The sequence below is a fragment of the Erythranthe guttata genome, chromosome 6 (genome assembly GCF_056151865.1).
Source record: "Erythranthe guttata isolate IM_541 chromosome 6, IM_541, whole genome shotgun sequence".
Lineage (NCBI taxonomy): Eukaryota > Viridiplantae > Streptophyta > Magnoliopsida > Lamiales > Phrymaceae > Erythranthe > Erythranthe guttata.
The window spans coordinates 16,493,730-16,505,396 of record NC_142538.1 but is presented as its reverse complement, the minus strand read 5'-3'; the positions used below and the strand labels follow the sequence as shown (position 1 = coordinate 16,505,396).

Genomic DNA, 11,667 nt, shown 5'->3' with positions numbered 1-11,667 from the left:
ATTAAATTAGCTTTTGTTTGCTCATACAAGACCAAATAACAAATAATGAAAAAAAAACGTGAAATTAAAAAAAACCTACCCCCCCACCCCCCCCCCCCCCCCCCCCCCCCCCCCCCCCCTTGAAACCCGACCATACCCCCAAGCTTCGCCACCGACCGCCGTTCTTGATGTCTTGTACATATTTTTGAAACCTTGGATGAATTTAGACAATAAACTGCGTCTTCGCATTCGCCTTTTGCTATAAAAAATAAATGAGTATTGAAATAAAAAGTAATTGAAAAATAGAAAGTTAAAAAAATATGAAACAACTAAATTTCGACATTAAGGTGTCGAATATATGGACATATATTCGACACCTTAATGTCGAAATTTAGTATATTTGGACTAATTTAATAACAGTTAAATTTCGACACTTAGGTGTCGATTTTGTACTTCAAAATCGACATCTCAATGTCGATTTTTACCTATAAAATTCGACATGTACATGTTGACCGCGTATGCGCGGGATTTAAAAAAAATATATGAAACAACTAAATTTCGACATTAAGGTGTCGAATATATGTCCATAAATTCGACATCTTAATGTCGAAATTTAGTATATTTAGACTAATTTGCTAACCGTTAAATTTCGACACCAAGGTGTCGATTTTATACTCCAAAATCGACATCTCAATGTCGACCGCGTCTGCGCGGGATTTTTTTTGGGAAAACGATATTCTAGCTAAAAAACACATAAATGCATACCTTCTTGGGTTCTTCTACCGTAGAATCTTCTATTTTGATGTCTTCTAACTCCATACTTGCCATCTTTGTAAGACTTGTTGAGTTTTGATGATTTTGAATGTTTAGATTTTGTGGGTTTATGGAGGAGGAAGCAAAAAGGTTTTGTGGGTTTTGCAAGATAGAGAAGATGAGAGTTGGTCTTGTGGTTTTGTCATAGGATTTTTTGTTTTTTTGAGATTTTGGTATTACACATTTGGAATTTTCTATTTTTTTAACAAGTAAGGTGTTATAGTGTTTATACATTGAAAAATTTAATTTGGTGTTGCACAAGTGCAATTAGTCTTGCATATAACCGGAAACTAAATTAAATACTCGAACTTTGTTTGAAGTTTGGTATCAACAATAATTTGCCGGATCGACCCGTCAAAATTATGTTATCATAGCTTATCTTACCTTCTCGGTAGTTTTTTTTATTGGACGTCACAAGGTCAAATGAAATAATTGGATTTCATTATTCAATCTTATCTTAGCTAATCTTATCTTGTCAACCAAACAAGACCTCATAGATTGATAATTTTTTTCATGACCTAATCACATGGTCTGGGGATCTGAAAGCAAAAGCTTTGTAATATATGAACGAATCTTGTGGAACAAATTTCCCAAAGAATATATTCACAAACATATAGATCCGCTATGCATCTACCATGTTTTATTCCCGAACATCGAATCGAGTTGAGACATCTATTTACTCGAGATACAGATATTTACATGTTCAACAACTCTACTTTTTAACTCTGCCTCTATTTACATGTTCAACACCTCTTCTATTTAAACTCTGAACAAGAAAAACGAGTATTCATTCACGGCGAGTATTTCAATAACTTGCGGTCGAACTTGCCTCTTTCCAAAAATCCTTCACTGATAAGTGCTTCAATGCATATCTTGATGTTAGCAATCCTGGGCTACAAAATGCAAAAGTGACATTTCAGCAACATAGAAAATAGAAAAATATATCGGAGAAAAAAAAAAGGCAGTTAAAATCCACCGAAATACTAAGCACGTGAGTGTAATCAACCATTAGTTTGGAAATAAATTCTAGAGGTATACCTCGAATAAATGTTGCAGCTGGTTAATGCACTCTGTTACTAACTGCTCGTAGCCAAAGACTTTCCTAGACTTCATGACACGAATGATAGCACACCTGGTTGTACTCAATATGTCCACAGAAATTATATGTTTCTCACGTGGGAGAGGGACCTGCATTCCGGGAATGAATTAAAATACTTTGGTAATTAAAAATACCTTGTCTTTCACCCGCTTTCACACACACACACCATATTGACATACGTACCCTGACCAATTCCAGTTTGCTAGTGAACTTGGAATTGTATAAAAAAACGTCAGTCAGAGAAACCTCTTCGGTGCCTGACTCCTTGAGCAGAATTTGACAATTTGTGGATGAAAGAGATCGAAGCAGCTTCGCAACAACTTGATGTGATAGTTTCAGTTGATCCATAATTTGTTGACAGCTCAATCTTTCAGAAGCATTGAACTGAACGAGGACGGCAGCCTAGAAAAGGAATATAGGGTTTGGATAAAAATAAATATAATACTTATGAATCAATCAAGCTTGAATAATTTATTTATTTTCCTAAATTACCTGAGCAGTCGTCATCTTTAGCTTCAGTGTTGTTTCTTCAAAATGTGCATCGATATCGCACGTGCCCATAGAATAAACGCACCTAAGCCTTTTGGGTTTTTCTTCTCTTCTGAAGAACGTGCTATATTTCTCGATGCACCTTTCCTAGTAAATGAAAAATGAAAATAGTCAGTGATAAAAATGTTCTTCCACAACAAACATCTTTCACATCTATATACATACCATTTCCTCCGGAAGATTTAGATCAAACAGCTTGAAACTAGGCCATCGACCCATACTGAGGAGAGTCATCGAAAAGTCAATCCCTGGATCTTCCTCGGGATTATTGGTGACATGTTCCTTATATTCCGCGTCAGTCTCACTCGATATTTGTAAATCTTTGAACTGCAACATTTGACAAAGTACCCAAGAAATTAATATTACACTTTAGTATATGTTTCTTTTACTAATATATGACTAATCGTACGGATAGGTCACAATATGAGAGCTTACCATTGTCTCCATTTTCGTAATAAGTCGGTAGTCAAGTAGACCCTTCAATCTTTTCATCATACTTCTCTCAATCTCCACACCAATACTTGCATCATATAATAAGCGCAGTGCAAGAGATCTCCTGTCAACAACAGCAACAAGAATAAAACAATCCACCAATCTTATACGACATTTAAAAACACCAATCCATCACTCACACATATGATTCAGCAAATAATCTCTTATCCTCGATAAGGACCAGCACTTCTATTACCTGAAAGATTATAAATACATTCAATGTGGCAATGCTTATAATAAACACAAATATTGTTCAAGAAACACACATGTTCAAGTGTGGTTTCAATATCTTCTCCAAGCACGTTTTCCTTTTTACGCTTCAGAACATCGTTACAAAACAGGGCAAGGAGTTCAGCTGGAGAACTTCCAGCTATATCCACGTTACAGATGCCTGAAAATACGCGACGGATAGCCTGTACACAGGAAGCATGAAAGTGGTTAAGTTGCCAGAGCCAATACCACCTAAAACAAAAATGAAAAATTTCATAATCCTAACCTCGTGGAAGAGATCGTGCTCTAGCAAACAGTCATTCACATAAGTTTTGAATTTCCTGTGAAGACTCATTATTTTTCGCATGAAAATCTGGATTGCAACACAACTTAATTCAATACTAATAAAAAACCAAGAAATTCATGTAATAAGACATCAACGTATTTAAGTACACCTAGTGGAAAAATTAACCAAAGGCTAAATGACAACTTGTAATCAATGTTTTAGTCCTCGAAAAGTCACGTCAACAAATATCGTTAGAGGAGAAATAAGAGGTCAAGGTTAAAGAGTACAAAAAACACAATATGTCATACTACAGTACCCACAAAAAGATACTTTTAAGAACTTGATCATCATATAATTTTTAGAAAATTAGGTAAAAGCTACAAACACATAGAAAACTAGGGGAAACTGTTTGATGGACCAAGGTCATGATAATTGAGCCAAAAGTTTCTAAAACACACAATGTGATCAGCAATAAGCAACTCATAACATGTTCCGATATCACTACCAATCGCACTTATTGGATTCATTTTATATTCAGCTTATTGCCACATTAAAAAAACAAAAAAAGTAGCATACAACCACGAAGATCGCATATCACATATGGTAAATACTAGTGAAACTCAATGATACATTAGAAACATCTGCTAAAATAAAAAGAAGTAATTGCAAGAAAGGAAGCTTTCAAAATCTTATGTTCCAAAACTAAATGGAAACAAGAATCAGTATACATGACAATACTTGCAGTGGTTGTTACTGCAGTGATGTCACATAAAAATGAAAACTGAAAAAAAATTTAAAACTTAAAAACTAACTAATACAAACCATTTTGTGTGCATCGTCTTCCACCTCTTTAACCAAAGCAACTTCAGCCATGATGTGCTGCTCAAAATTATCAGCAACGGACTTCAGCCCTTGCGGCATTTTTTCCGAAGAGAATATCCATGAAAAATGCTCCAACTAATAGATGAAAATGCCGGGATTTATGGTCAGCGAGCACAGCTCAAATAAACATCCAATTCAATATAATGATTGATTTCATACTAACTCTGAGACTTGTACTGCACACATGGCAGTTAGCTATTTTTTTAAGAAATCTTGTAACAGCTTGTATTCCTAGGATTTGACTGATTTGGCTAGGATATTCCTAGTAAGTTTCCCCTTATTGTAGCTGGATTTTCTGTGTATAACAAATATGTCGAGCATTATACAACATATGAAGTAAGAAAATTTTGTTAACGTGAACTTTTTGTACCTTGTTTTCCTTAAGTGAAGGACCTGAGTGCCCTATCTCCAACAGTCTGTTGATATATGTAGACAACAACTGATTTTGTACAACCTATTAGAAAACATCACCACATAAAGATTAACTAAATTGAATGAGAACCTTTATGTTAAGGACCATGGGAGATATCAACAAACAAGGATGCTAATACACAAGCCACGTATAGTGATAGAAAGAACAAACCTTAAGAAAATTTCTCTTACTATTTTCACGAAGATAAGCAAGATGGGAACAAATTAAGTCATTCTCTTTTCTCATATACTCTTTGGCCTGGAAATAAGAAAAATAGGTTCAAATATAAATGAGTTTTCTAAAGGTTCGAAATGAATTGAAAAGGAAAACATGTTACCTCCACCATGTACTCCACTAAAGTTCCATTTTCAATCCAGCCCGAAGCTCTCTGGCTACAAACCGCACGTACAACATTCTTCAGCTCCAACTCAAAGTCATCTCTAACTCCGATCTCATGAATCGAAGTTAGTAACCTCTTCATAAGAAAATGATCGCCCATTTTTCCATTTTGTTGTCGTAATCCATCAATCTAAAAAAACAACATTTATTAGAAACTTCAAAAATAAGGAATAAATTTAATATATACAATAAATGCAACGTACTAGAGATGATGTAGCATCAAGTATTTCAACTTTGAGTTCCTTATACACCTAAAATCAAAATTAAAATTCAATAATTTCAAAAAATGAAGTGAAAAGGAAGAATGAGAGATTGACATCATGGAAAAAACAGGTTAATCAAACTTACCACATTTGAGAAACATTCGTTCCCAACTTGATTTAGAGGCAACGAATCGTGGGGTACAACAAGATCTTCCAGTGATGGTGATAACGTAACCATCATCCAATTATGACGCCTCCATTCTTTCAGAAAATCAGCTAGAAGGGCTTTACCCTCCCTCCCTCTCAAAGAATCGAGAACCTTAAAAAACATGCAAACACATAAAATGTACTTATGTGAAATAGTTTAATCTTAAACAAAAATCAGATTTTTTGACTTTAAATACTTACCGTCAATATGTATCCTCTAAAAATATCCGGGTAAGAATGATAAAGCTGATCCGGGAAATGTGTGGCCATTTCTCGTATTGTCCTGTGAAAAAAGAATCAGGAAGGTGGAAGAAGAAAATTGAAAATTCCAACAAAACATTGGAGTACGATGTAACGGTTATGACCGTTAGCCACAAAACGGTGCCGTTTGGATGTAAAGGAAGAGACGCGTTTTCACTTACAAAGACGTGTTTCATTATCGCGAGTAAAGGGGAAAAGAGGCTGAATCGGAGCACCAATTGGACGACGACACGTGGACTAGTTGTTAGCTGCTAAATCTAGCTGTTAGTTAGCCTAAGTATCTATAAATAGGAGTTAGTTAGGCAATTGTAAGGCATCAAGGATCAGAGAGGGTTTTTCCCTTACGCAATACCAAATTCAGTTCGATTTCTTCAATTCTGTTCTCTGTTCCTAACAAGTGGCCATCAGAGCCTATTCCTGGCACCGAACGCACGCTGAAACCCTACCAATGGCGAAGACGAACAACGCACGGATGGAAGCAGTGGAGCAGCAGCTGGTAACAATGGAGGATCAGGTGAAATCCATGGAACAACACGTCGCGAGCTTATTCGGAGGACAACAGAATCTGCGATCGGAGTTACAATCGGACTTTGAGGAGAAAATTGGCGCAGCACAGAAGAAGAAGGATACTCGATTTGATGAAGTATTCAAGCGATTTGACGAGTTGGGGAAATTGATAGCAGGGCGCCATGGAAAGGAGCCGACAATTGGGGGCAGCTCACCGGGAAATCTAGCGGCGCAACTGCCGCGAGGGCGGCCGGAGGTAAGTAACACATATACTATACCCATGCATAGGCAAACGGAGAATAATTATGGGGTAATGGTGGATCCTCGAGAGAAGGAGGCAGTAATGGCGGCCATAAAGGACTTCCCGTGCCACTATTACCCTACAGGAGCTGTTTTCGTTCTCTCATCCAGATGAGACAGTTGGGATGGAGGGGAAAAGGAACGAGGAAAAGAATCGACGAAGAAGAGAAGAGAAAATCGTGAATGAAAAAGCGTGAACAGAGTAGAGAGAAAGGCAGATGGATCGGTTTTGGGAGAATTTCACAAATGCGCTAGCTAAGCTTGTAATTACTGTAGCTCCCCAAAAACTCATCTGACCCCAAGGTAGTACATATCCTATAAAAGCTGTCACAATCGTTGTCGGTCGGAGTGCGGGAAGAGAGACCTTGCAATGCTATGCCTATCAAAGTTGGCGAAGGCCTCACCTGCAAAAATGAATTGAAAAAGGCTCTTCTCAGCCGGAAAGAGTTCAAGTTCGATCCTTTGCCATGGATGGACAAACTTCCCCACTATCGAGTGATTCTAAGGTTCGGAAAAGGACGCTTTTGACATCGAGCTGATGCAGTGACCAAGATCTGTTAGCTGCAACTGACAGACTGACTCGTATGGAATCAGTTTCATTTGGTTCCTATTTTTGACCTTCCATTCATTTTTAAAGAGAAGGTTTCCTCTCACCTAAAGAATGGATCAGAGAACGGTTCAGGAGACGGTCTAAAAATGGGTCCGGTGTCACTAGACCCGTTGCCCCCGCAGCAAGGGCAGGTCTCGAGAACTTTCCGCCCGCCTTCACATAGGCAGGTGACCACTTCCTTTCCCAACTCTTGGGCCATTCCTTTTTCTCTTAGAATGACCAAGTTTTGAATTCGCCGCTGGGGAATTCACACGAAAGGGAACGTTTTTCTAATGAACATTCCTTCTCAAGAAAACTTCAAGTCTTCCCTTCTAGAGTCAGAACCCTAATCATTCACATGCAATTTGATGCTTCCTTTCCTGCTGCTGTCTAGCAAAGAGCCAAAGCGTTCAGGTCAGCAACTCAAGCTTCGCCTACTTCGGAAGGATCCAATGATACCAATTGCTTGAACATAGAACAATTGTATCCGATAGTATACCTTTCATTCAAGAGTGGATGATTGACCTATCGAAGAAAAAAAAAAAAGAATTCAAAGCATGATTTTCTATTCGATATCTGACTCGGGGGCGGTGGTAGGCCTGCGCCGGGGGAGCATAGCATAGGGAGCTAGGGGGTATTTGCTTAGGAGGGTCTATTTAATCACTTACTGACAGAAAAGAGTCATTCAAGGGAAGAAGCTTCTCGGAACGGGTCGGTAGCAGCCGACACTCGATCACACTATATAAGAGATTCCGGAACAAACAGGGCATCAGCCCCTAAAATCAGAAAAGAGGACTTCGTGGCCGATGGACAATTTGTTGACTATTACTTATCAAATCTTGCTCTAGAATCTGATTTGATTTTGTAGTCCAAACGATCCCATACCAGGATGTATCTGGAATAGTAGTAATTAGTGAAATAAAAAGACTTGTACAAACCGTTGCAGTAATTCCCCTAGATGTCCAGTCAACTGCTGCGCCTCAACGCATTTCGGGGAGAACCAGCTAGCTCTGGGTTCGAGTGGCATTTCACCCCTAACCACAACTCATCCGCTGATTCTTCAACATCAGTCGGTTCGGACCTCCACTTAGTTTCACCCAAGCTTCAGCCGTAACTCGTCACTAAATTCGTTCGCCGACCTTCTAACATCTCGTTTTGAGTACTCTGTTCACGCTTTTCCATTCACGATTTTCTCTTCTCTTCTTCGTCGATTCTTTTCCTCGTTCCTTTTCTCTTTGGCATCTCATACCCACGGAGCGATAGACTAAAAACTGGAATGAATGATGGATCTGTGGATAGACAGATTCCGTTGCTGAATGACTAAGTGATTCGGGCGGTTGGTAGCCCCTTCGAGAGTTGCGGGTCCTTGCCGCTGCATGAGTGGTAGCTCACGCTCAAAACTCCTCCGACACGAGGTAATTTCCTCGCTTTCTAGATTAATCAGTTCAGTTGAAAGTTCCTCCCCGGAGATGAAACTGGATCGTCTTCCCTAGCCGCTGGTTGATTTCTGCCCACTCGCAAGTCTTCTCTGCATTTTGGGAGCAGAGCATGCAGCAAAATCGAGCAATGGATCTTGCTTTCAATTCAATCTTTCCAATTGGGTCTAGAATGACTCTTTTTTCCCAGACAAACAAGTTGGCTCGATCGAGCAGCATCTACACCCTCTCGCGTAACGACTTGAAGCTTTCTCCCTTATATGCCTTCCCGAAGAAAAGGTTCCTTATTCCGGTTGTAAACCGGTTGTAAAGCTTTTGTTGGGTTGGTTGGAATCAGACTTGACCGAGTACTTTTTTAAGATGCGGAACCCGGGAGCCTTCCTCTTCAAAATAGGGGTCCATTTTTGTAGGGGGGCAATCAAGCCTTTGAAAACTAGGTCAGGTCAAACTTCCCAGTAAAACGCGGCGTGTTCGAATTCTGATCGCTTTTACGCGAGAAAGGGGCGCCTTTGTCCGTTCGTATGGCGTAAAAGTAGTTTCAATCGGAAAAAGAGAAGCCCTCGATCGATGGGGAGAGCCTTCGGCCGTGAGAGGAGAGGGTCCTTTGGCGACAACCGGAAAGCTATTCCCTTGCAACAACATCAGTGAGTCCAGCCCTTGGTCGACGATGGGCACATGCTTTTCAGTACTGATTCGTATGGAATTAGCACGACCCGGCGGCCTATCCGCTTACCGTTGTTGGATAAATGCTCACCTTTCCGCTATCCGCCGATCGACTAAAAGGAAAGTCGCTTGATACTATACGGCGAGACTTTTCGAACAGATCTTCATTCCGAGATAATCACTACTCGACGAGTTAAGCGAGACAAGGCCCGTAAAGTTTTGAAGTCGCTTTTGGAGATAGGTTAAATGGCTCCTTTTCAGCGAGAAGACAGTCTTCGTTCGTGCCAGTCTCTGTCTTTGTAGTGGCATTCTTTTATTCTTTCTAGCGGCTTTAAGTGCTAAACGCTAATTGTCCCTTGGTCTAGGGCTATTGTGAGGAAAGCAAGAGTCGCGAATATAAAGAGACTCGTGTGGCTGCTACTATATCTGCGATCCTATCGCTAGGACTTTCACCAGGTGTATTGGAAATACACGCACTCCTTCGTATACGTCAGGAGTCCATTGATGAGAAGGGGCTGGGGAAAGCTTGAACGTCGAAGTTGGACCTGACATTGGGAGTTGCCATAGGGTCTACCCCTAAGAATAAGAAGGAAGAGTTTGCGTTCTGTGGCCCCTTTGAGGTACTCAAAAGAATTGGGGAAGTAGCATACTAGTTAAAATTGCCGGACACAGCCAAGGTACACCCAGTTTTCCATGTATCCTTGTTAAAGACGCAAGTAGGGCATCAAGATAGGGACATAGGGTGGTGAGTGAGCTGCCACCTATGACGGATCTGGAGAATTGTTGTTAACTCCGGTAAGATTGTTAGCTCGAAGAATGGTCAAGAGGAATAACGCGGCAGTTAGACAAATGTTGATTCAGTGGGCCCATCTGCCGGAGGAAGAAGCCACCTGGGAAGACAGTGAAGAGATCTTACGCAAGTTTCCCTCGTTTCAGCCATGAGGTCATGTCTTTGAAGGAGGAAGGTTTGTAACGGTTATGACCGTTAGCCACAAAACGGTGCCGTTTGGATGTAAAGGAAGAGACGCGTTTTCACTTACAAAGACGTGTTTCATTATCGCGAGTAAAGGGGAAAAGAGGCTGAATCGGAGCACCAATTGGACGACGACGTGGACTAGTTGTTAGCTGCTAAATCTAGCTGTTAGTTAGCCTAAGTATTCTATAAATAGGAGTTAGTTAGGCAATTGTAAGGCATCAAGGATCAGAGAGGGTTTTTCCCTTACGCAGTACCAAATTCAGTTCGATTTCTTCAATTCTGTTCTCTGTTCCTAACATACGACTGACACAGCCTATCTTTTTAGAAAGACCCACACAATCTCAACCCTAATTATGCACAAATGAACCCTAATTATGGACACAATTATGAACCCTAATTATGGAAAAAAAAAAAAAACAAGGAAACGAAACAAGGAAACCAAATCTTACGGTATGAACCCTAATTATGAAAAAAAAAACACAAAGAAGCCAAATTTTACCGTAATAACCGCTCTAACACGGTTGGATTGAGCTCATCGATCACCTCATTTTTGAACAATCGCAAAATTCTCGTGCTTTCCATAACGATCGCCCAACATTCGTCCGCCATTTTAAGTTTTCCTTCTTTTGGATTTTTTTCTGATTTTGGATTTTGGGCGGTTATCTTCGTCTATTTATATCTCTATTTTATATTCTTTGTTTACAGTTTTGGTCCCTATATTATACATCGTTTTTTATTTTAGTCCTTAATATTTTTCTGCTACGAAATTGGTCCTCAAATAGAGGGACCAAAAATGTAAAAAGTCAATTGTTTGAGGACCAATTTCGTGGCAAAAAGAATTTAAGGACCAAAATTAGAAAATGTGTATAATATAGGGACCAAAATTTAATTATCCCTCTTCATTACTACGATATGCTTTATTTACAATAACAGTGCATTAGAAACTACAATTAAATTAGTAATTCTAATTATTTTGACATAATAATACAATAAATTAAGTGTCATGTGTGAAATACACCTTATAAAAAATCCCTTTGGGTATTTCGATTGCGGGAGGGGGGGCGTTTGAATTTCGTTGACTTTTCGAAGAAGATGGCACTTTTCGAATGCATCCGTCATCCTTTGCCCGATTCCAACGATTTTCGCCGGACGAACCTTACTTGTGCCGCCGAAACTTACTTTGAGAATTTGGTTAGAGCATTTGAGGACGATTTTCGGTTTTACTCGTTAAAATTTCAAGAAAGGATAACGGAATGTTCGTGAAGTTTGTCGTTGTAATGTATATAGGTGTGTGGAAATCGGACAGATTAGATTAGATGCGAAGGAATTCGGAAAAATTCCTTCTTTTTTTTTTTCTGGAAGTGGGGAATCAGTTCCGATTCCGTTCAAAAAGTAAAATCGGAA

General features: G+C 39.4%; 1 protein-coding gene across 2 annotated transcripts; it reads right to left on the bottom strand.

Moving 5' to 3' along the window:
• Positions 1–1,332: 1,332 nt before the first annotated feature.
• Positions 1,333–10,934, bottom strand: LOC105955727 (cullin-1-like). 2 transcript variants are annotated; one of them, XM_088819979.1, is made up of 17 exons: positions 10,763–10,934; positions 5,733–5,814; positions 5,470–5,643; positions 5,325–5,372; positions 5,060–5,251; positions 4,894–4,980; positions 4,681–4,764; positions 4,251–4,385; positions 3,429–3,515; positions 3,199–3,345; positions 3,073–3,128; positions 2,876–2,996; positions 2,606–2,767; positions 2,384–2,527; positions 2,075–2,293; positions 1,831–1,980; positions 1,333–1,685 (listed from the first exon to the last, which is right to left on the bottom strand). In XM_088819979.1, exons 1-17 carry the CDS (start codon positions 10,870–10,872, stop codon positions 1,584–1,586), a joined length of 2,100 nt encoding a protein of 699 aa, XP_088676105.1. In that variant the 5' UTR covers positions 10,873–10,934; the 3' UTR covers positions 1,333–1,583. The 2 variants fall into 2 exon arrangements, with proteins under 2 accessions (XP_088676105.1, XP_088676106.1); XM_088819980.1 differs by lacking the exon at positions 10,763–10,934 and adding an exon at positions 5,954–6,050.
• Positions 10,935–11,667: the final 733 nt, after the last annotated feature.